The following is a 26,257-nucleotide window of genomic DNA, read 5'->3' on the forward strand; positions in this document are numbered from 1 at the left end:
GCTAAACAAAAATTGCACAGGTCCTAAATACATACAGAAAACGAATGGAACATATTTTTCCTTTGCTTTATAAATATTTTGTTTGAGATAATTTTGTGTGTGTGTTTGTTTTTGATTATTTCTGTTGTGTGAACTGGTCTGTATCAGGATTAAATGTTGAAGGAATGTTTAACCTCTCAAACATTTAAATCGCAAGTCATGACAAAACTAAAATGTTCCTAGTATGTATACCGTCTCTGTCTGTCTGTTTGTCTGTCTGTCAGTCTCTCTCTCTCTCTCTCTCTCTCTCTCTCTCTCTCTCTCTCTCTCTCTCTCTCTCTCTCTCTCTCTCTCTCTCACAGACACACACACACACACACACACACGCGCACACACACACACACACACAGACGTATACACAAGCACATCATCATCATACATTGTGTGCAGAATCATCATCATCAAATAGATTTATATAACAGAAAATATACCACACTCTGAAATCAACAACAACGAACAAAGAAAGAAACAACAAGTCGCGTAAGGCGAAAATACAATATTTAGTCAAGTAGCTGTCGAACTCACAGAATGAAACTGACTCGTAGCATCGTCAGTCCACCGCTCATGGCAAAGGCAGTGAAATTGACAAGAAGAGCGGGGTAGTAGTTGCGCTAAGAAGGATAGCACGCTTTTCTGTACCTCTCTTTGTTTTAACTTTCTGAGCGTGTTTTTAATCCAAACATATCATATCCATATATTTTTGGAATCAGGAACCGACAAGGAATAAGATGAAAGTGTTTTTAAATTGATTTCGAAAAAAAAAATTTGATAATAATTTTTATATATTTAATTTTCAGAGCTTGTTTTTAATCCGAATATAACATATTTATATGTTTTTGGAATCAGCAAATGATGGAGAATAAGATAAACGTAAATTTGGATCGTTTTATAAATTTTTATTTTTTTTTACAATTTTCCGATTTTTAATGACCAAAGTCATTAATTAATTTTTAAGCCACCAAGCTGAAATGCAATACCGAACCCCGGGCTTTGTCGAAGATTACTTGACCAAAATTTCAACCAATTTGGTTGAAAAATGAGGGCGTGACAGTGCCGCCTCAACTTTCACGAAAAGCCGGATATGACGTCATCAAAGACATTTATCAAAAAAATGAAAAAAACGTTCGGGGATTTCATACCCAGGAACTCTCATGTCAAATTTCATAAAGATCGGTCCAGTAGTTTAGTCTGAATCGCTCTACACACACACACACACACACAGACACACACACACACGCACATACACCACGACCCTCGTTTCGATTCCCCCTCGATGTTAAAATATTTAGTCAAAACTTGACTAAATATAAAAAGAGATTACGGTCGTTACCAGTTATAATTTACTACACAGCGAGATAAGTACAGTTGGTTTATCTGCTCTTGTGGGTACAATAAAGACAGTGACTGCCGTATAAACAATTAGACTCCCCATCTAAGATCTGGCCAGGCACATGGGATACGACCATCCCTTGGACACATATTACTTCTTCTATTCTTCTTCGTTCGTGGGCTGAAACTCCCACGTACACTCGTGTTTTTGCACGAGTGGAATTTTACGTGTATGATCGTTTTTACCCCGCCATTTAGGCAGCCATACGCCGCTTTCGGAGGAAGCATGCTGGGTATTTTCGTGTATCTATAACCCACCGAACTCTGACATGGATTACAGGATCTTTTCCGTGCGCACTTAGTCTTGTGCTTGCGTGTAGGCCTACACACGAAGGGGGATAAGCCACGAGCAGGTCTGCACATAAGTTGACCTGGGAGATCGGAAAAATCTCCACACTTAACCCACCAGGCGGCCGCGGCCGGGATTCGAACCATCGACCTTCCGATTAAGAGGCGGCCGACGTCTTACCACCCCGCCACTGCGCCCGTCGGATACATATTAAAAAAAAATGAACGGCACCGCTGAAAGCGCAAAAATGAAACTGGTCTAGCTCGGCTCTTGTGACCCTTCATGCTCAGTGCTTTCGTGGTGACCTTGGTCTCGGTGTTCCTGTTCCATCTTACCATTTTAGATCTGACCAGTAGTTTTACACGGAATACGACCATCCCTTGGACACATATTACAAAAATGAACGGCCTAGGTGTATTATGCCCTGCTAGCGAATCACCAAATATAAGTCTCTAATAAGCGTACGTTTTAGCTTGTGGGACATAGAGCATCATCATTGCTCGTATTATGCCCAGAGTGGGACTTTTGTTGTTGAACCAGCTTCACCATTAACTCCAGTGTCCACCCTCGAAATTAATTCATCAAGAAATTTCAACTCTGCACAGGAGGCAGTCAGGATGTTGAATTTTGGTACGAGTCCAAGTGGAGGGATGGTCGTGATCCATGTACAAGCCTGCATGGTAAGGTGGTGATCTCAGCCTAGTTCTACGGGGAGGACTGTGGTCATTTTCACGGGGAGGACTGTGGTCATTTTCACGGGGAGGACTGGGGTCATTTTCACGGGGAGGACTGTGGTCATTTTCACGGAGAGGACTGTGTTCATTTTCACGGGGAGGACTGTGTTCATTTTCACGGGGAGGACTGTGGTCATTTTCACGGAGAGGACTGTGGTCATTTTCACGGAGAGGACTGTGTTCATTTTCACGGGGAGGACTGTGGTCATTTTCACGGGGAGGACTGTGGTCATTTTCACGGGGAGGACTGTGGTCATTGTCACGGGGAGGACTGTGTTCATTTTCACGGGGAGGACTGTGGTCATTTTCACGGGGAGGACTGTGGTCATTTTCACGGAGAGGACTGTGTTCATTTTCACGGGGAGGACTGTGGTCATTTTCACGGGGAGGACTGTGGTCATTTTCACAGGGAGGACTGTGGTCATTTTCACGGGGAGGACTGTGGTCATTTTCACAGGGAGGACTGTGGTCATTGTCACGGGGAGGACTGTGGTCATTTTCACGGGGAGGACTGTGGTCATTTTCACGGGGAGGACTGTGGTCATTTTCACGGGGAGGACTGTGGTCATTTTCACGGGGAGGACTGTGGTCATTTTCACGGGGAGGACTGTGGTCATTTTCACGGGGAGGACTGTGGTCATTTTCACGGGGAGGACTGCGTCCATAAACAATTAACAAGTGGGAATAAATGAGGTACATTCTCAACAACTTCCAGTTTCCAGTTTGTGATTTATTTTAGCCATTGGACTACTTGCACAAGCGACATTTTGTTGCATAGTGCATTTCCTGAGCGGTGTACAGTGCGTGTTTTTTGGTGTGTTTTTTTTGGATTGAAAAAAAATATCATTTAATGTTTTATTTTTTTTGCATCAACGTACGAGAATCTTTGATTGAAGAGGTCTATTACTAATTTTCTGAGCCATTGAAATATCATTTGTGCTTTAAGTGAATTTTTGGATTCACAAGAAATAAAAGATATTTGACACCACTGTACCGGCGAGAATTGTACAGTACTGGTACTAACTTAATTTCTGTGCCATTAACATATTATATGTGCTTTTGTCAACCTAAACTGAACCTCTTTTACCTATTTTATTATGCAGCATGCAATCCTTACGAGTGTAGGTTTCTACATTTGACGTAATTTAGACTCCGAAAGAAAGGAAAAAACTTGACTAAATATAAAAAAGGCACCCTTTGTGCCACCTGCTGAACAGGTCAAGCTTATATGTCATAACACGAACTCCATTATCACAAAAAGCAAGCACACTCTTCCTTAAAACAAAAAAAGTACTGTAGTGTGAACACAAATCCAGAATATCACTGTCCATTGCTCGAGGAATACACTATACATTTACCTACTGGCGGGCTATGACTGTATGTATGCTATCTTGCTTCATCTTTTGTTAAAACAATTTTTTTTTAAGGTAAGTAAGTTATGCATGCTGTACATTATGTCATATGGAATGTGGTACATATCAGGGGCGGAGCAGTTAAGCCAGAGGGGGGGGTGGGGTTACAACCTGGGGTACAGGGGCAACGCCCCGTTGGGGGGTCTGGGGGCCTAGCCCCCCCTAAAGCTGAAGCATTTTAGCTATTTTATAAACAATTTGTGGCTTATCCTTGATTTTAAACATGATCAACTGGTGCCAGCAGCCACTAATTAAGTTAGTATCAAGTAATGGCAATTTATCTTCACTGATATCTGCTCCCGACATCTTAATTTTTTATAGTATGGTAAAAATTCCTTGTCGCATAGGAGTGGCAGTTAAAACTACAAAAATAATACTGAGAAAGATTCTATTGAAAGTACATGAGGAGTGAGTTTTTTGGTTTTTTTCACAGACAGAATCTTCTTCTTTTTTTTCTGACCGCCGGGGGGAGGGGGGGTCCGGAACCCCCGTAACACCCCCCCCCCCCCCTTAATCCGCCCCTGCATATACATTGTATGGACCTGATTTTCTTCTTTTCATGCTAAGAAAGAGAATAACGATCGCCGGAAACACAATTAATAAGAATCGTATCTAAACTACCAATAACGACATGCATAGATAAAATAAGACACTTAACCTGGCTAACAAACAAAACTCAAAGTCATGTGCACTTTTAAAACGATTCGACGTACGCAAAAAAGACAATTATCACATCACAGCTGCACGATACGTCCATAATTGTGGTTCTGTACCACCGTACTGTATAACATTAAGACGAATCAAGAAACAAGCAAAGGAACGTGTACAAATCTGATTTTACAAAATTTCAGTGTCTCTTTTTTTTCTTTTTTTTTTGCCACCCTTGAATAATTTTGGCAATTGGATTGGATAGATTGGATTGGATAAGATTTACAGTCCAGTGAGGTTACCCTCATGGAAATTCGGGCTGCTTTCTCCTCGGGGAAAGCGAGCTGCCATACATACGGCGCTACCCATATTTTTTTTTTCCTGCATGCGTGTATTCATGTTTCCTGAGACTTAATGCCGTGTGAGATGGAATTTTTTTTACTTTATTCCAAGTCCCACGGGTATTTGATGGACATTTTTATCTATGCCTATACAATTTTGCCAGGATAGACCCTTTTGTCAATCGTGGGATCTTTAACGTGCACACCCCAATGTAGTGTACACGAAGGGACCTCGGTTTTTCGTCTCATCCGAAAGACTAGCACTTGAACCCACCACCTAGGTTAGGAAAGGGGGGAGAAAATTGCGGACTGACCCAGGCCTGAACACGCAACCTCTCGCTTCCGAGCGCAAGTGCGTTACCACTCGGCCACCCAGTCCCTTGTGATTTTCAGGGAAATGATAACAGGTGTTTATTTGTTTGTTTGTTTGTTTGTTTGTTTGTTTGTTAGCTTTTTTTTTTAATTTTCATGTAAACTCATTATTATAGTGCCGTTGATAATTATAACCTGGAAGAAAAACTCACCCTGTCGAATCTGTTTCTGTACTTCTTTCTGTCTTTTTTTTTCTTCTGTCTTTTTCATTTACAAAGTTCGTCTCTTGTTAAATAATGAATAAAGGGTTAATTTGTTCAGAAAGGTGTTTGCATATTTACCATCCCTTTTCTCTTTGTGTATGTGTAGCATTTTAACTTTCGGTAAAGAGGGAACAGTTCTTGTTTAAATCTTACACCTAGAAAAATGTCCACGCTTTTTTCTGAAGCTTTTTTAAAAAATTTTAAATAGACCAATAATTGTAAGCATAACTTGGACAATATTTTGATTAATTATATGAGATCATGAAATCTTCATCACAGAGGAGTGATAAGTAGACCATTATTCACACATACAAATATCAACTTAAAGAGATTAAATAATGAAGCATACATTTTTGTTCGCAAAAGTGTCACTTGAATTGCCGTCAGCCCGGAATTTTTTCAGTCTTATCCATGCATCGATATTTTCTTTTGAACAGAATCTTTTCATTGGATGTTTTATTTTTATCTTATCATATCTTATCTTAACTAATCCTTTTTTTATATCTTCTTTTACTTTAGACCTTTTCACCTTTTCCACAGGTCCTTTGATTTCAAAGCATTATTGTGGTCTTCCTACATCCAAGATTACCAATACGTTTAACTCGAATCTGACATCGTTGATTTTCCTTTTAATTATCATTGTTCAATACTCTCTTTCGTTAAATTTACTCCTGCTGGCTGTACAAAAGGGCTTGAATGCATTGCTTTCTTGCGGACTTTTTGGCCTGTGTTTTATTATATTAGTAGAAACCCTCATCTTTCCAGCGGGCTGCCTTTTTCTTGACACCAAAGACAACGGTGTTACCAAACGGTCCCTATATGTGTGTTGCCGTTTTGCACAACAGGCCTCGAATATCTCATATTTGGCCTTTGAAAATGTGTGGCTTTATGTTGCATGAATACAACTAATACCGCCCTGATATGGCCCTTCGTGGTCGGCTGGGCGTTAAGCAAACAAACAAACAAATACAACTAATAATATGTTCTAGAGGACTGCTCTTCTTTGACCCCTGAGCTTAAGCTTTCCTCCTTTTTTTCTTTTCCTTTTTTTTATCGCAGATGTCCATAAATATTTCCCAAATTTAGGCCTTGCACTTTATGAGTAGAATACTTCATCTTTCCTTGCCAGCTGTGTTTCTGACGTTACTCTATTCCGCATAAGGCATAAAATGCTCCTTTCTAATATTCGCTGTTATTGGTTTGTCGCCTGGGCTATCCTAAATTTTAGGCCTTGCATTGTATGAGTAGAACCCAGGTTGGTGTTTCTTGACTTCGGATCTGTTATCCCTTGTATGCATCAGTCGTGGATCAACTACCCCCTTCTACGTTTCGCCGTGGTATGCGTAGAAACCCTCGTCTTTTCTAGCAGGTTGTTGTTCCTTGACTTCGGAGGCCATAGTGTCGGCGATGCTGGTGTCCGGGAGCGCGGCGTCCCCGTGGTACGACACCATCGGACCGTACCCTTCCGGGGTTCGATTCTCACGGCTGAAGTGCATCCCGTAGGTGAAGTACACCAGAAAACCTGGCCGAGAAAAAAGTGAAGGATTAATATTATACTACACCACTTTATGAGGAATTGAAATTGCACACCAGAAAACCTGGCCGATTAGGGATAAGGGGATAAGGGATAAGATTTTATATAGTCCATGAGGGTAACCTCACAGAAATTCGGGCTGCTTTCTCCCTGGGGAAAGCGAGCTGCCATACAGTATACGGCGCTACCCATTTTTTAATTTTTTTTCCTGCATGCGTGTATTCATGTTTCCAAGCCCTGAGACTTAATGCCGTGTGAGATGGAATTTTTTTTACACTTTATTCCAAGTCACACGGGTATTTTGGTGGACATTTTTATCTATGCCTATACAATTTTGCCAGGAAAGACCCTTTTGTCAATCGTGGGATCTTTAACGTGCACACCCCAATGTAGTGTACACGAAGGGACCTCGGTTTTTCGTCTCATCCGAAAGACTAGCACTTGAACCCACCACCTAGGTTAGGAAAGGGTTAGGAGGCCGACGCCTTACCACCACGCCACTGCGCCCGTCAACCACTATATGAGCAATTGATATTGTACACCAGAAAACCTGGCCGATTAGGAGGCCGACGCCGTACCACCACGCCACTGCGCCCGTCAACCACTATATATGAGCAATTGATATTGTACACCAGAAAAGACGTCGGCCTCCTAATCGGGAGGTCGTGAGTTCGAATCCCGGTCGCTGCCGCCTGGTGGGTTAAGAGGGGAGATTTTTCCGATCTCCCAGGTCAACTTATGTGCAGACCTGCTAGTGACTTAACCCCTTTAGTGTGTACACGCAAGCACAAGACCAGGTGCGCACGGAAAAGATCCTGTAATCCATGTTGGAGTTCGGTGGGTTATGGAAACACGAACATACCCAGCATGCATACCCAACGAAAGCGGAGTGAAGCTGACTATGCTCTCAGAGTATATAGTGTGGGGAACCCAAATGGGCAAACGAGCTCACACGTAACCAGAACATTCTGGAACGCTGAAGAAGAAGAAAAAGAAGTCCCTTTAGTAGTTCTCTTGTGCAAGTATTGATCGCATTTGAGCGGTCAAAAACGGTAGGGTTTTTGCGACAATTTTGAGGAATACCATGACAAAAAGCGCCGTATTACAGCAATAACCAGGTGGATTGTTTTGGAACTTTGAGGATCTAATACCCGGATGTAATATTTAATCCTTGCATGTATTTGCTCACATGTTATGCAATCTTTCAGAAAGTAATTTAATAACCGTCAAACTAAGGTGTAAGGACTTAGATCCAATCACTTCATGACTTCGCATGCATACAGCAACTCTCAATCTTGCTGCTTGCTTTCCAATTGGAGAAAGCGACTCAATTATCTCAGCGATGGGACAATTATGTCATAACAATGAGTAGAAAAAAGACATCTTTAGCAGAAAATGGAAACTTGCATTGTGGTTTTGACAAACACGGAAGAGGGAATGTGTGTGTGTGGGATTGGGTGAGGGATAGGGGTGGGGGGTATTTTGTTGGCACAAAATCATTGTTAAGGAAGCGAGAGGGACTTAGTGCGTGTGGAAAAGATAGAGACAAAGAGGCAAAGGACATTGTGTCAGTCAAGTCCACTTGGCATTCAGCGCATTGCTGTGTGTGTGTGTGTGTGTGTGTGTGTGTGTGTGTGTGCGTGTGTGTATGGTGTGTGTGGTGTGTGTGTGTGTGTGTGTGTTTTGTGTGTGTGTGTGTGTGTGTGTTGTGTGTGTGTGTGTGTGTGTGTGTGTGTGTGTGTGTGTTGTGTTTGTGTGCGTGTGTGTGTGGTGTGTGTGTGTGTGTGTGTGTGTGTGTTGTGTTTGTGTGCGTGTGTGTGTGTGTGTGTGTGTTGTGTGTGTGTGTGTGTGTGTGTGTGTTGTGTTTGTGTGCGTGTGTGTGTGGTGTGTGTGTGTGTGTGTGTGGAAGACAGTTCCTCGGGGGAATCCGCTCAGCTTTGCCCCGAGAAACCTCCGTCACGCAACCCATTTTGTCTTTTCTTTTTTCCAGTGTTTGTCTACTGAACCTAAAAATCAATGTTTTCCAAGAAGAAGTGAGTCTCTCAGTGAGAAGTCTATCTGTCTATTTTAATGTCTGTCTGTCTGTCTGTCTGTCTGTCTGTGTTTCTCTATCTCTGTCTGTCTCTCTCTCTCTCTGTGTCTCTGTCTCTGTGTCTCTGTCTCTGTGTCTCCGAGCTGTCTCTCTGTCTCTGTCTCTGTCTCTCTGTCTGTCTGTCTTTGTCTGTCTCTGTCTGTCTGTCTGTCTGTCCGCTGTCTCTCTCTCTCTCTCTCTCTGTCTCTCTCTCTCACCACCTTGTCCTCCCCCTTTAATTGTTTTCGCCGGTTACACATCTATGTCGTTCTCTCTCCCCACCTCCATTTTTTTTCTCCATTTAAGCAATTCTGTACCAAGGTCACGGCTTCTGTGATGATTAAATACATCCAGGGAAATCAGAGTTTTATTGGCTAGGGCCATTTGGCAGTTATTTTCCCAGTGGTGATTATCTGTGTGATAGCGCTATGCATTCTCTAGCGGCCTCATCCCCACTTACTCACGCTGATGGGGTCTATGTCGACCAAAAGAGTGGGATTCCCTGTAGATGGAGTTCATGGAGGGGGAAATCCCACAGGGTGGAGTTTTTTTCAATAAAACTTGCAAACCATACTCGAATTTCTAAGAAATATCAAAAAAGATTGAAAAACATCAAATTCTACCGATGTCGCCAAAGATCACGTGACTTTCAGCGATATCAGCGACACGCTACAGGAACTACACTACTCAAAAGAATTCAAGGGCCACTCAGTTGGTCATTCACCATTCAAAGCAATTAAGACAAACAACAGATAACATATATCAGAAGTTTAATTTATTCACTTGTTGTTCGATCGGTTACAATTTCATTAACAAACACGAATTATTCATCGAGAAAACTTCATTTGAATGGACATACCCCCATTTTCAAAATTCGGAACAGAGAGCAATTGGAATCACAAGAGTCAATAACGAGTGTGATCTCCATTGGCATTGATGCAGTCCAGGCAACGCTGACACATGGACCTGACCAATGTCTGAAGAGTGTTCTGAGGGATCGCCTGCCACTCCTGCTGCAGAGTGTGGAACAGGACGTTGAGGTTTGGTGGAGGAGGATGATTCGCTCGAATCAGTCGCCCCAGGACATCCCAAAGTTGCTCGATTGGGTTCAGATCGGGCGAACGGGAAGGCCAGTCCATCCTGATAACTTGCTGCTGCTGCAGAAAGTTATTGACGACCCGAGCTCTATGCGCAGGCGCGTTGTCGTCTTGCAGTGTGGCACCTGGTCCGATGGCCTGAAGGACTGGTATGGCTATGGGACGCAGAATGTCATCCCTGTACGCGATGCCAGGCAGGTTGCCTTGGACACAGTGTAGGGGTGTCCTGTGGTGAAGACTGAATCCACCCCACACCATCAGGGAGCCGCCACCATGTCTGTCGTGCTCCAGAACGGTAGCGTTGCTGAAGCGCTCTCTAGGACGTCTCCAGACGCGAATTCGGCCGTCGTTGAAGGACAGCGTGTAGCGAGACTCGTCGGAGAAGAGCACCCTGGACCACTGCTGCTTTGTCCAGGCCAGATGACGCCGGGTCCAGGCCAGACGAGCTGCACGATGAGCCCTAGTGAGTGGAGGTCGTACCGCTCGCCGCCTTGATCGCATGTTCACCTCGTGCAGACGGTTGCGAACAGTTTGGTCACTGACCAGGATGTTGGTGGCTGTTCGCAGTTGCCCCCTGAGCGTGTTTGCAGTGGCGGTTCTGTTACGCAGGGCTGACACGATGACGTAGCGGTCTTCTCTCCTGGTCGTCATTCGTGGGCGCCCAGCCCTCCTTGGTTCTTGCACACTTCCGGTGTTGTTTAAGCGGTCTCTCAGCCTCTGTATGACAGAATGTGTCACTTGCAGTCGCCTGCCAACTTCCCGCACTGCTACGCCTTCCTGGAGCCAGGCCACGGCCATCCCTCTGTCAGCATCACCCAGTCGGCGTCTTGGGGGCATGGTTAAAAATGCTCAAGAAACGTGGCCTTAAATACCCCTTGGTCTGCAACACTGGTTGACGTCTGCTCACAAAAGCTACGGCTTGCACGTGCATTGCAGTTTTGAGTCTGCGCAGGTGTGCTGCGTCAGCTAGACGCGTTTCAAAAGTTGGCATTTTCACGTCAATTTTGCTTTTCTTCTGTGGCCCCGTGTAGCACTTTGAATAAACGCTCATCTGAACCCTTTTCAAAAACACGTTGTCTTGAACATTGCGTAACACTGTTTGTTGCTTATTTGGCAAAAAAACAATTTTTTTTCAGTCTGCACTTTTTGTTCAAACCATGTCAAAATTGACACTGGCCCTTGAATTATTTTGAGTAGTGTAAATCCTGTGGTATTCCCTGTATAGGCTACAGGGAACCCCCCTCCAGGAATTCCACCTACAGGGAATCCCACTCTTTTGGTCGACATAGACCCCATCAGCCTTACGCACCCCTTCCCGGCCTTTGTGCCTCATCGGTGCTACGTTCGGCTAGGTTGGGGATTGGGCTGGGGGTGGGGAGGGAGCTGCAATAGACCTCGTCTCATGTTCACGCAAACGTTGAACATTGGCATTTAGCGCATTGCTGTATGTATGTGTGTGTGTGTGTGTGTGTGTGTGTGTGTGTGTGGGTGTGTGTGTGTGCGTGTGTGTGTGTGTGTATGTGTGTGTGTGTGTGTGTGTACGTGTGTGTGTGTGTGTGTGTGTGTGTATGTGTGTGTGTGTGTGTGTGTGTATGTGTGTGTATGTGTGTGTATGTGTGTATGTGTGTGTGTGTGTGCGTGTGTGTGTGTGTGTGTGTGTGTGCGTGCGTGCGTGTGTGTGTGTGTGTGTGTGTGTGTGTGTGTGTGTGTGTGACAATTCACGAATCGGTTTCTTCATGGCACTACCTTTTCCTTTATTCTTCGGAGTTAAAATTTAAGTAGACCTTCTAATTCTACTTTTTATCGTTGTTAAATCGGAGCCGACTCTGCTATCTTTCTTGAGCAATTTCCCATTCTCTCATCTGACAATGTAAGGGGGAGATACTACTACTACTACTAATAATAAAACATTCTTCTATAGCGCTGTTCACCGCCAGATAACAGTCTCATGGCGCTTTACAAAAAAACACACCAAAAAACCACCCAAAAAACCCACATTGGACATTAAAATTCAACATTTTACACGCTACGATGCGACGCCATTTGTCCATTATTTTACGCTGTAAACGGACGTGTTTCACCTTTCAATACACTTTTTGTAACCAGTTGTAATAACATGTGACGAACTATATAATTCTAATGAAAAAAAGTAGCACACACGTTAACACACTATTGAGCGTTTAACAGGTGTGCTACATTTGCTAGTAAAATCATATACATAGTCACAATTTGAAACAGTGTTCACAACTGGTGACAAAATGTGAGTTCAAAAGAGGAGGCACTTCAGTATACAGCGTATATTGAATATTCAATAAGTACAATGCCTTCAATGTGCACACAGTGCTTTCTATAGAATTCATGGACACATGGTATCCCATACGCTACAGGGAATATCATGCGGAAACATGTGCGAGGAGGAGGAGGTATGCCTGTGGGTATTACAGGAGCAGGAGCAGGATATTTGCGACCCCTTTGAGAACGAACAAGGGGGATCAATAAATGAACAGAGAGACTGAGAGAGAGAAAGAGATAGATAGATAGAGAGAGAGAGAGAGAGAGAGAGAGAGAGAGAGAGAGAGAGAGAGAGGTGGGGGAGGGGGGAGTGAGAGACAGAAAGAGAGAGGGAGGGGGAGAGTGAGAGTCAGACAAACAGACAGGCACAGAGACAGACACACAAAGAGACAGTGAAAGGAGAGAGACTAGCAGACGGACAGAAAGGGACAGAGAGACAGACAGACAGACAGACAAATAAACAGAAAGACAGAACAATAGAGATATAGTCAGACAGAAAGACAGACAAAGAAGAGAGTAGCAGAAACTGTTGATAAAAACGTCGAGTAGAAAGCTTAAGAAACAGGAGATAAAGGACATAATATCACTTCTCATATCATGAATATTCATTTGCCGACCCTCGGGATTATATTCTCTGTAATGGTTGCATAAAGAGTGTCAGACATAAGCACATAATGCACGGTTTATTGTTAACTCATTGTCTCCCAGGTACGGATATATCCGTATCCACTCATATGGCTCTATTTGACCAGGTACGGATGTATCCGATCAGACTGTTAGCTTCAGTGGCTTCCTGTAACGTCGATCTGACGCCTGCATTCCAGCGTGTTGATACACACATTTTCTACACAGTTACTTCAATTCTGAGTGACCTGCTGCAACACAGCTGGTCTCGACTAAAACAAAACTTGGTCAACATAGCTGGGGTAGAAAGTGTTAAGTTGCATGTCTTTCCATGTTGACATTTTCCCATTCACAGCGGAAAAGCTAACTGTTAATTGGTGCGTATTTAAACATGCTTCCATTAGCTGCAGTTGAACACTCAAATGGTTTTAACTAAACTTCCAAAGAACACGGTGTTTTTTTTAACGTAACCGACCCAGGCTTGAACGATACACATTTAAGGTAATCGTTCTAGTTAGCTGGAGAAAAAAAAATAAAGGAAGAAAAGTTCCCGTTATTTTTGTAGATCGGTGTATTTCAAAATGGCGATTATTGGACCAAGGAGCGAAACGGTTGCACCCAACAACCAACGATAAACATGAAGTACTCAAATAGTAATTATAGTTCTGGCTGCAATGTACATTGTTATGATCTATTTTTCGGCCGGCTCGATTAAGAACCGCCTTAAAGCCTGTCCTTTAGTATAGTATATATATACTAAGTATATACTAAGTATATATACTTCGCGAAGCTTGCCGCACGAAGCTTTAGCACTGAGTTTTTGGTAAAAAAAAATACCGACTTCACGAAGTCTTCGTGAAGTCGACTTCGGGCTCAATTAAGAACCGCCTTAAAAGGAAGGTCCCACTGTAGTGAATATGGTGACAACCTACCAGCGGCCATCCAAATGGCGAGTCGTATCCAGGTGATGGAGGACAGTGACATCATGAGGAGCAGGTTGAGGAACATACTCAGCACGGGAAGGAAGGGAACAAAGGGTATCTGGGGAGAACAAAGCGTAACTGTTAGATAGGCATAGCATATTGTCATGCACATAGTTAACACGCAGGAAATCACGAATGCACGCACGAACAGACGCACGCGCTATCAAGCACGCACGCACAAGCACGCACGCACTCACAAACCCACCCGCCAACACACACACACACACACACACACACACACACTCACTCACACACACACACACACACTCAAACACACACACATACACACACACACACACACACACACACACACACACACACACACACACACACACACACTATTTACACAAAATAAATAAGGTTCAAGGTTTATAGATATCTCTTCAGTAATGGAATCAGCAAATGCATCTTCATCCACTCGCCAGTTTTCTAGCTCTAATTGAGAACGAATGAAACCAACTCGAGTAGGCCTATTGTGTAAGCTGGTAGCAGTGATGCGAAGCGCTCCCATACATTACAGAATGTAATTAACGGGTGAATGGAAGTAATTTACAGATGATTGACACGAAGCACAATACTAACGGTGTGTGTGTGTGTGTGTGTGTGTGTGTGTGTGTGTGTGTGTGTGTGTGTGTGTGTGTGTGTGTGTGTGTGTGTGTGTGTGCCAGAGTAATAATAATAATAATAATAATAATAATAATAAATGAGCATATAGCGCAACATCATAACTTTACAATTATGCTCTTTGCGCTTGACACATCTGAAATTAAAACACAGTTATACAAGCATTTACATCTACATTCATAGTCAACAACGCTTGATTAAAAGCATACACCATCAAACATACATTACACAAAATTCTTCCACTAACTAAGTGATAAAAACAGGAATAAAATAGGTAGTGAATGGTCTGAGCGTGTTAATTAACTAAATGAGACAAACAAGTTATGACGTACGATTTTAATTATCCAGAGGGCACAGTGGAGGTAGTACATAAACAATTAGTGATACGTTTATAACACGCTTTTTTTTTTAAAGAGTGCAATATTTTTCTGTTTGTTTTATTTGTTTATTTGAAAGAAAACAAGTCGCGTAAGGCGAAAATACAACATTTAGTCAAGTAGTTGTCCAACTCACAGAATGAAACTGAACGCAATGCAACGCAGCAAGACCGGTATACTCGTAGCATCGTCAGTCCACCGCTCATGGCAAAGGCAGTGAAATTGACAAGAAGAGCAGGGTAGTAATTGCGCTGAGAAGGATAGCACGCTTTTCTGTACCTCTCTTCGTTTTAACTTTCTGAGCGTGTTTTCCATCCAAATAGATCATATCTATATGTTTTTGGAATCAGGAACCGACAAGGAATAAGATAAAATAGTTTTTAAATTGATTTCGAAAATTTAATTTTGATCATAATTTTTATATTTCTAATTTTCAGAGCTTGTTTTTAATCCAAATATAACATATTTATGTGTTTTTGGAATCAGAAAATGATGGAGAATAAGTTTTGTATATTTCTTGGTTTCCGAGCTTCGTTGATTTTGTTGCAGCTTAAAAAAACGCTGACGAATCGGCTAAATAACGCACATTCGTCGGTTGCAGAAAGGCACACATAAAGACTAAGTCTTGGGTTTTTTTTCAACCGATCAATGTAACGACCCTTAAAAACAAGAATCAGCAAACCTGATTTTTTCTTCAGAATTAAAGGCTGAAAAACACAGTATTAATGAATTTTTAATAATACAGTCGAACCTGTCTAAGGAGACCACCCAAGGGACTGAGCAAAAGTGGTCTCTTTAGACAGGTGGTCTCTTTAGACAGGTGATTTATATAGTCGTAAAGACCGTCGGGGATCCTTTGGGGTGGTCTTAATGGGCAGGTGGTCTTTATGGACAGGTGGTCTTTATGGACAGGTGGTCTTTATGGACAGGTGGTTTCAATGGCAGGTTCGACTGTATACGTTCTGCCTCGGTAGCATCCCCCCTCCCCATCTCAAATTGAAGCCAAGCGACAGTAAGAGCCACGGAATCTGATTCGATAACGGTTGACATTTTGCGCAAATATCGATTGAAAGACCCACGCATCAGCGACAGTCAAAAGTAACATTAACAAGTAAAAACTATATATGTTTTCGAAACTCCCTCCTATGACGTTATGATCCAAAAGCAGCTCAACATTTTGGTGTCTGCGTGTGTGTGTGTGCGTGTGTGTGTGTGTGTGTGTGTGTGTGTATATATATATATATACATATGTGTGTGTGTGTGTGTGTGTGTGCGCACACGTGCGTGAGTGCGTGTGTGTGTGCGCGCACGTGCGTGAGTGCGTGCGTGTGTGTGCCCACGTGCGTGAGTGCGTGCGTGCGTGTGTGTGAGCGTTCGGGCGGGCGGGCGGGCGGGAGTGCGTGCGTGCGTGCGTCTGTGTGTGTGTGTGTGCGCGCGCGCGCTTGCGTGCGTGCGTGCATGTGTGCGTGCGTGCGTGCGTGTGTGTGGCTGTGTGTGTGTGTGTGTGTGTGTTTTGATAAAATACGAAGTAGAAATCAATGTAACAAGTAAGATCTATACTGCCTGCGGCCAGCCTGTTCTATCTGCGCTGTGGTGTTATTCTCGACTACATCCTACCACCACAAGTTTTCTTCTTCTGTCCTACCTTTATCTTGACGAATGACACACGGAGGAGCGAGACGACAGCGATCAACTTAAGTAGGATTTGCACAGATCACTGACAACTCGTGCAGCTTACTAGATGCCATCTTGGCTTTTTGCTCCTTGCGCACACCTACCCGCTCCGCCCCCCCCCCCCTCCTCCCTCGTTATCGGTTTACATGTCCTCCCTCTCATTCTGCTCATCTCTTGTTGTGGTTTCTTTTATTTTTATTTCTTAGTTAAATCTCATTTCAGCAGAATAACCGAAGAACAAGGTGAAATGATCAGAGAAAGGGGAAAAAAAACCAAGAGAGAAAGAGAGAAAGAAAGAAAGTAAGGATGAAAGAAAGAAAGAGAGAACAAATGAAAGAAAGTAGGAACGAAAGAAAAAAAACCAGAAAGAGAGAGAAAGAAAGACAGAAAGAAATACTAAAAGAAAGAAAGAACAAAAGAAAGAGAGAAAGTCTGAAAGTAAGAAAGAGTGAAAGAAAGAAAAAGAGAAAGAAAGAAAGAGAAAAAGAAAGAAAGATAACAAATAAATAAATAAGTAAATAAAAACAGAGAAGGAAAAGGGATTTAAGCAAAAGGACTCCTACTGAGCTTTTCTTTCATCTCGTTCTCGTGCCCTCTCTCGCTGCACATATAAATAGTTACGGTCAGGTTGATAATCACCTTCATTACCACATCTCTGTGTAGCTCCACACTAGTAACAAGCCTTCTTTATCCTACATACGAGAGAGAGAGACACTCGTGAGATAATAATCGTTCAAATCACACGTGTGTATATCATGTAGAGGTCATGTCAAGCAAGTCTGGCAGGGACCTGTTTTTCCACTGCTTATGATGCCAAAGTCACGGAGACAAACGTCATTATAGAAAAAACAAGAAGAGCAAACGCTCGATCGAGTCACTTTCGCAGTTCTGAATATTATATGAGGCATCAGATGGACAGGAAGAAATTGCTATTCACAACACAATGAGTCACGTTCACATAAAATTTGAGCCCGGTCACTTTTATAGTTTCCGAGAAAAGCCCAACGTTAAGTTGTGTGTTGCCGAACAGAAAAGGCTAGTTATCTCCCTTGTTTTTCTGATAACGTTCGTAAAAGGCTACAGATGTAAATACTTTGATGTAAAGAATAATCCTACAAAGTTTCAATCACATCCGATGAACTTTGTCAAAAATATAAAATGTCTAATTTTTCCTTTGACGCTGACCTGTGACCTTGAAAAAGGTCAAAGGTCAACGAAACCATCGTTAAAGTGTAGAGGTCATTGGAGGTCACGACTAAACAAAATATGAGCCCGATCGCTTTGATAGTTTCCGAGAAAAGTCCAACGTTAAGGTGGTGTCTACGGACGGCCGGCCGGACGGCCGGCCGGACAGACTAACACTGACCGATTACATAGAGTCACTTTTTCTCAAGTGACTCAAAAAAATAATTGCGCTCGCTAATCACCCTCGATGAACACAGCAAGCCATGTAGTATTCTCTATAGCGATAAGGTCACGCCATCGGCAAGTTCCCATACCCTCCACCTTCCTCCCTAGCTGGCAAATCTCTTTGCCCCCTCTCTCTCCACTTCAGCTCTTGCCCACGCCGCACCCTCCCCTCTCGCCGAATCTTCAGACAAAACGCCCCCACAGACGTTTCCAACACGATCCTATTGTAGTCGAGTTGCGCCAAGAGCTATATCTTCACCGAATCTGAGATGTACAGATCCGGAAGTGGCTGACATGCCACAGACAAATCAATAAGAGAAACACGCAGAATCAGTCACTGTCAGACGGAAAGGATGGGATATGTTTTTGAAGCGAATGTTTCAGTCAGAGGAACATTTGACAAAAGACTTATTCAGGAACGTGAGATGTACAAATTCGACAGCGGCTTATACATGAAGCTAATCTGCAGACGAATGAATCAGTAATACCACGCATTGATATAATTATATACCCGTATAATTTTGAGAGAGGGGAAATTATGGCAAAGATTGCTTTCATAATCTACAAATTTCATAGCGGCTGACATGCTACAGATAAATCGATAACAGAAACATACAGCAGTGCCGCTGGGATGTAATAAATGGATATTGTTTTAGACCACACGCAGGCTATTTGAAAGAAAGAAGAAAAAAAACTGGATAATTTTGAAAGAGATGATCGAACAATATACGACGAAAACCAACTCCACAATCTCAGATACACAATTAGCTGACATTCTACAGACCAATCAATAGCCGAATTCCGAAAATAACTGTCGGGTGTGTATGGGTTATGGAAGAGTGAATACCCTTGAATTCCTCTGACAAACATTGGAGGGGCCAATCACTAACGAGAGGTGTGTCGGAAGCATGTGGACAGGAACAAATGTTTCCGACACACCCCTCGCTAGTGATTGACCTTTTCAATGTTTGTCAGAGGAAACTCAAGGCTAGTCCCTAGTCCACAACCCATACAAACCCGACGGAGTAATTTTCTAACATTGTCAATTAAAAGAGACACGTAAGGCCAAAACAAAACAAAAAGTCTGTTTACGGTATCCCGACCGACCCTATTTTTTCGCGCGACCCTAGACTTTTTGGGGGCATTTGGAAAAAAAAAGTCTTTGTTTTTGGGCAAAATAACTTAAAAATATGTTTTTTTGGAGAAAAAAAATCCTGACCTACCGACCCTATTTTTGTGTGCCTATGTTACCGTGAACAGACTTTTTTTTGTGCCTTATGCGTCAATCACAGTATTGTGTGCGGAAAGACTATGTGTTTGGTTTAAACAGTGTTTTATTCAAATACAACTTTACAAAGCCATGAAAAATATTAAAGGAGCACAACAAGATAAACTTATGAATGTGCACTTAAATACAAAATAATGAATCGACTATGCGTTTGAAGCATTTGCAGGACAAAACCTGTTATTTTTGATAAAGGGAAGAATTTCAAACAGACTGCTTCCAGGAGCTGAGGTGCACGACTCGAAAACATCTAACATACTTTGGCAAATCACGTAACATATAAAACACACAAGACAACATCAGTGGAGAAAAAAAAGTCAAAAAAAAGAGTCAAAACTATTGATTGCATTCTGCCGGTAAAAGCTAAAGCAGAGATTTTGTTAGGGGGGGGGAGGGGGGGGGGTGAGGGGGGTTGGAACGAGTGACACAGTAGGAATCAATACATGTAATTGGTGCATGATGTTTGCACCTGCTTTATGCAAGCCGGTGCAATATGTGATGATTTTTTCTATTCCTTCCTTTCCGTTTCTACTAATATTGTTACTCTCCTCTTTGTTGTATACATACATATACATGTACTTATTACTTATATTTGTTATTTCATACATTTGCTCTGTTTTTCTCTGCATAAATCGAAGAACTACAGGAAAACGACCAAATCAAGTGGGAATTACTCCAATTACATGTTGTCACTTGTTCCTCTATTCTCCGTTGTATGTACTTGTTATATATTTACACCCCCGGTATAGGGGTGTGTATAGGTTTCACTCGATGTGTTTGTGTTCGCAAGTAGATCTCAAGAATGAACGGACCGATCGTCACCAAACTTGGTGAACAGGTTCTATACATTCCTGAGACGGTCCTTACAAAAATTGGGACCAGTCAAACACACGGTTAGGGAGTTATTGGTGGATTAAAATTATACAAGGCCTGGTATAGACGGACACCCCCGTTGGTCAAAGGGAAATAACCATTCTCACTGCCACCAACTGAGAAGGTTATTTCCCTTTGACGGGGGTGTAGTTCCTATCGGAGGAATTTCTTGTTTTTATGTTCTTTCATGCATTTGCTCCGTATTTCTATCCATGAAACCACTAAACAGCGACCAAGTCAAGTGGGAATGACTCGGATTACAGAACATGTGTGGGTCGGCAAAATGATTATCTTTGAGTCTCTATTCGGCTGAATAGCATAAGCAAGCATTCGCGTGGGAGTATCACGCTATCCCTCCTCCCCCTCCCCCTTCAACAATCCCCCCACGTGTATGCTCGTTTTTACCCCGCCATTCAGGCAGAATACGCCGATTTCGGAGGAGGCATGCTGGGTATGTTCGTGTTTCTATAACCCACCGAACTCTGACATGGATTACATGATCTTTTCCGTGCGCACTTGGTCTTGTGCTTGCGTGTACACACGAAGGGGGTTAAGTCATTAGCAGGTCGGCACATACGTTGACCTGGGAGATCGGAAAAATCTCCACTCTTAACCCACCAGGCGGCAGCGACTGGGATTCGAACTCACGACCTCCCGATTAGGAGGCCGACGTCTTACCACCACGCCACTGCGTCCGTCGCTGCACGGATTCGACAACGGCTGACATTGTGCATAAAACAAATCGATTGAAAAACATTTACATCGGTGACAGCACGGCGTATTTCTCTTTCTTCCTGAAATGTAACCCCTGCATTTGCAACTATCATTCTTCCCACCACTCTCGATGTTTCCGCCACGACGAACTCATAAAGTGACCCTCCACGACGAAATGAGTCGCATGTCACATTTTCATGATTTTCATATTTTTACATTTTCCCACAGAGTTTTGTATGCTCTATCTAGTGGTGAAAACCGTTTTAGAAAAGAGCGAAAACTGTTTGAGTTATAAGCCTGTGATTAAGGTGACCCTCACACTGTTACCAAACACTCCCCGGACTCATATGAAGCCTAGCGCAGAACCGCGCGAGGTGACATGCGACTCATTTCGTGGTGGAGGGTCACATATACCTTTGACCGCCCCATGGACATCCATATATACAATATGGTAAATGTACCAATAGACATCCACACACAATCATGATGATATCACCCCTAGATATCTATGCACAATATGATAGCCCACACATATCTATACACAATGTGATAGCCCCCATAGACATACACTCATAGGAAAAAGTTAGGGACCACTTACGCAAACAAACACAGCTTCCAAACCACCAAACAAAATTGAATCAAATTTGTAACATGTTTAATTCATTATCTCTGCGATCCTTTTCCAAAATATGGTGACATTTCATTCACGCATTACGTGTCAACAAGCTCTGAAACAACATGGGGGTCGAAAACAAAATGTGCAAGTTCCGAACAGTTCAGTAATGGGTGTGTCCGCCGCGTTTTGCGATGCCTTCTGCAGTCCTGTTCCGCATCGAGTTTACCAGCTTCCTGCAGAAGGCCTGAGGAATGGCCTGCCATTCGATTTGCAGGAACTGAAGCAGTTGCTGCAGGTTCCTTGGGGGTGGGTGGTTGTTCCTCACTCGCCTGTCCAGCTCATCCCACAGGTGCTCGATGGGGTTGAAATCAGGGCTGCAGGCCGGCCAGTTCATCCTGGTGACACCAGCCTGCTGGATGAAGTTGTTGACCAGCCTCGCTCTGTGAGGTGTCGCGTTATCGTCCTGGAACACAGCCTGCACACCAATCTGGTGTAGAGCGGGTAGAACCAAAGGGGCGACAATCTCATCTCTGTAGCGCTGGCCCGTCAGGTTGCCAACAATGTGGTAGAGGGGGGTTCTGTGTCGAAAACTGAGGGCCCCCCACACCATGATGGAGCCCCCGCCGAAGACCACCCTCTCCTGCACCAGACCGTTGTTGTACCGCTCACCATGACGCCTCCACACACGAGCCCGACCGTCATGATGGTGCAGATTAAAGTGGGACTCATCGCTGAACAGCACATCGGCCCATTGCTGGCGTGTCCACCTGGCATGGTTGTGACAGAACGCCAAATGAGCCTGGCGATGAGCTGCTGTCAGTCGTGGCCGTACAGCTGGACGACGTGATCGCAGGCCAACTTCGTGCAGGCGTTTGCGGATGGTTTTCGTGCTGACGTTGGTGTTTGTTGCCACCCTCAGCTGGCCCCTGATGATGTTTGCAGTGGTGCCTCGCTGCTGCAGAGCTTGTCTTCTGATGAAGCGATCTTCACGCTGTGTTGTCTTCTTAGGCTATCCTGACCTGGGCCTCTCCAGAACGCTGTTGGTGGCCTGGAACTTCTGATGCAGCCTGACCATGACAGAATGGGGCACTCCAAGTCGTCTGCCCACTTCTCGCTTGCTTACGCCGTCTTGCAGCCATGCGATGGCCCGGGCTTTGTTGAAGGTGGTCACCTTTCGTCTGGGAGGCATAGTGAGAAGATGGTGGCTAGCGGAAAATTGCGGGGCAAAAAAGCCTAACTGGTGACAACAGTTCACTCTCAACACATCCTCCCTGCACGTGCATAACGAATTTTTCATCTTTCCCGCCCAGGCTTGCCCACGCGCCAGCGTAAAAATGGTCCACTTTTTGCAGTTTGGCAGTTTCTGTCTCGTGCTCTAGCCAGGCCTCCGTGGATCCCGAGCAAGTTTCCTGCTAAAACAGCATTGCTCACCCACTGGTGTGTACGGCCTGACAGCCATTTGGTTTTATAAACTTAGGAACAAGGAGTTTGGCACAGATGAAGTCAGCTGTTTTTTTCAAGGGCGGTCCCTAACGTTTTCCTTTGAGTATATATGCACACTATGATAGCCCACACATATCTATACACAATATGATAGCCCTGAAAGACATATATGCACACTATGATAGCCCACACATATCTATACACAATGTGATAGCCCCCATAGACATATATGCACACTATGATAGCCCACACATATCCATACACAATGTGATAGCCCCCATAGACATATATGCACACTATGATAGCCCACACGTATCTATAGACAATATGATAGCCCCCATAGACACATGTACACACATTATTCCGTTGCAGTCGAGTTGCATCAAGAGATATGTACAGAAAGGCGCAAGAGGATGATGACCAAAACCCTTGGGGTGTCATTTGAAGACAAAAGCCTATTATATTGGGGAAAGGAAAAAACTTCAAAGATCAGTTCCAACAAGATTGTGTCTGGTGTCAGGAAGCCCTTCCTCCTCCCCCACCCTCCCGGTCTCCTTCATCCCCCACCCTCCCGGTCTCCTTCATCCCCCACCCTCCCGGTCTCCTTCATCCCCCACCCTCCCGGTCTCCTTCATCCCCCACCCTCCCGGTCTCCTTCATCCCCCACCCTCCCGGTCTCCTTCATCCCCCACCCTCCCGGTCTCCTTCATCCCCCACCCCCCCCCCCCCCCTGTCTCCTTCATCCCCCACCCTCCCGGTCTCCTTCATCCCCCACCCTCCCTGTCTCCTTCATCCCCCACCCTCCCTGTCTCCTTCATCCCCCACCCTCCCTGTCTCCTTCATCCCCCACCCTCCCGGTCTCCTTCATCACCCACCCTCCCGGTCTCCTTCATCCCCCACCCTCCCGGTCTCCTTCACCCCCCACCCTCCCGGTCTCCTTCATCCCCTACCCTCCCGGTCTCCTTCATCCCCCACCCTCCCTGTCTCCTTCATCCCCCACCCTCCCGGTCTCCTTCATCTCCCACCCTCCCGGTCTCCTTCATCTCCCACCCTCCCGGTCTCCTTCATCCCCCACCCTCCCGGTCTCCTTCATCCCCCACCCTCCCGGTCTCCTTCATCCCCCACCCTCCCGGTCTCCTTCATCCCCCACCCTCCCTGTCTCCTTCATCCCCCACCCTCCCGGTCTCCTTCATCCCCCACCCTCCCTGTCTCCTTCATCCCCCACCCTCCCTGTCTCTTTCATCCCCCACCCTCCCGGTCTCCTTCATCCCCCACCCTCCCTGTCTCCTTCATCCCCCACCCTCCCTGTCTCCTTCATCCCCCACCCTCCCTGTCTCCTTCATCCCCCACCCTCCCTGTCTCCTTCATCCCCCACCCTCCCTGTCTCCTTCATCCCCCACCCTCCCTGTCTCCTTCATCCCCCACCCTCCCTGTCTCCTTCATCCCCCACCCTCCCGGTCTCCTTCATCCCCCACCCTCCCGGTCTCCTTCATCCCCCACCCTCCCGGTCTCCTTCATCCCCCACCCTCCCGGTCTCCTTCATCCCCTACCCTCCCTGTCTCCTTCATCCCCCACCCTCCCTGTCTCCTTCATCCCCCACCCTCCCGGTCTCCTTCATCCCCCACCCTCCCGGTCTCCTTCATCCCCACGCCACTCCGCCCGTCCCTTCTTCCTTTACAGCCGGTTCTTCCATGGACTGACGGATGGTACAAGAAAGATCCGTTCCCCAGAGATCGATCAGAATTGTCCTTTGTGAAAACCGATGCGATCTGCAATATAATTCCTTTGTTTTCTCTCCTACATGCATAACCATTTGTTTTTCTAAGTTTCATTTTTTTTGTCAAGACTGAATATGCTGTACAGCTTAGCTCCCCCCCACAATCACTCCTCCCCCGCCCCCACGCCCCTTCTCTAAATCAAAATAAAACTAAGTGTGCAATGTGGAAGTCAGACCTGAAATAAGTCCTTAATAGTCCTTTGGTTTCAAGTTTTGTTTGAAATAAGACGCGTACTAATCTGGAAGGTGACAAAGAACAAAGTTGTTATGCCCTCTCACCCGTCTCTCACCCCCCCCCCCCCCCATTCAACCATAACTCCTCCACCCCCCCTCCAAATAATATATGTTCGCAATGTGAAAGTTAGTTCTCAATAAGTCCACGACAGTTCTTTGGGTTTGGTTTTTGTTTAAAATTAAATATGTACTGCATTTTGTGTTCGGGTTTTGTTTGAAATGAAATCCCTACTGCCTTTGGGTTCGAGGTTTGTTTGAAAGGAAATGCTATACTGCCTTTGGGTTCGAACTTTTTTTAAAAATGAAATTCCCACTGTCTTTGGGTTCGCGTTTCGTTTGAAATAAAATCCCCACTGACCTGGAAGGTGACGAATGCGTTGTTCTGCTCGTGCGCCACGATGACCATGTAGAAGAAGACGACGAGGATGAAGAGAACCACCAGCAAGGCGATGGACCACCAAGCTCCTTCCCGCAGGTACCCGAACCCGTACACTAGCAACGCGCTCATACCTGCCAGCAAAACTCCTAGCACCACCACGGCCCATATAACCCCGTTGCCCGGATCGAAGCGTTTCAGCACCGGCATCTCACGCAAGTTCTGCCGCAATTTACCGAAATCGTCGTGGCTCTTGGACTTCTTCACGATCGCGGCTTTCTCCGAGGTCTCTTCGGAGACTGTGTCCTGCTCTGATGATGTTGGCTGAGCACCCGCCGTTCCTTCTTCAGGTTTCAGCTGGAACTGACATCGGTCCACAGGGAGGTAGCGTAGGATGATGATGCTGGCTGCCACGATGGTGTAGGCGAAGAGAGTTCCGATGGACATAAACTCCACCAGAGTGTCGATCTCGAAGAGCAGAGCCATCAGCCCGGACAGGCCCCCGAAGACGGCAATAGCCCAGAGAGGGGTCTGGGTTTTGGGATGCACACGGGCCAGGAAAGAGAAGAAGAGTCCGTCCTCAGCCATAGCGTAGACGCAGCGAGGCAGACTGTAGGCGGAGCCGAGAAGACTGGAGGTGATCCCGAGCAAGGTGCCGATGGCGACGAAGTACTTGGCCCACTCCAGCCCAACAGACATAAAAGCGTCAGGGAAAGCCGCAGTCAGCGACACTTCGTAGAAAGGGACCATCAACGTCAGCGCTGACGTCACAGTCATGTAAATTACCGTCACGACGACGAGGGAGATGATGGTCGCTATGGGAACG

General features: G+C 44.9%; 1 protein-coding gene across 1 annotated transcript in view; it reads right to left on the reverse strand.

Annotated features, from left to right (window-relative positions):
• Positions 1-5,402: 5,402 nt before the first annotated feature.
• Positions 5,403-26,257, reverse strand: part of LOC138978292 (cationic amino acid transporter 4-like) — a 34,371-nt gene continuing 13,516 nt past the window's right edge. Inside the window, exons 2-4 of the mRNA XM_070350970.1 lie at positions 25,414-26,257; positions 13,978-14,086; positions 5,403-6,949 (exon numbers count right to left, since the gene is read on the reverse strand). The exon at positions 25,414-26,257 is cut by the window's right edge and continues 871 nt beyond it. Coding sequence (XP_070207071.1) covers positions 6,750-6,949; positions 13,978-14,086; positions 25,414-26,257 — 1,153 coding nt within the window. The 3' untranslated portion in view covers positions 5,403-6,749. The remainder of the gene's footprint in view (positions 6,950-13,977; positions 14,087-25,413) is intronic.

This window comes from Littorina saxatilis, linkage group LG10 (assembly GCF_037325665.1).
Source record: "Littorina saxatilis isolate snail1 linkage group LG10, US_GU_Lsax_2.0, whole genome shotgun sequence".
Classification (NCBI taxonomy): Eukaryota; Metazoa; Mollusca; class Gastropoda; order Littorinimorpha; family Littorinidae; genus Littorina; species Littorina saxatilis.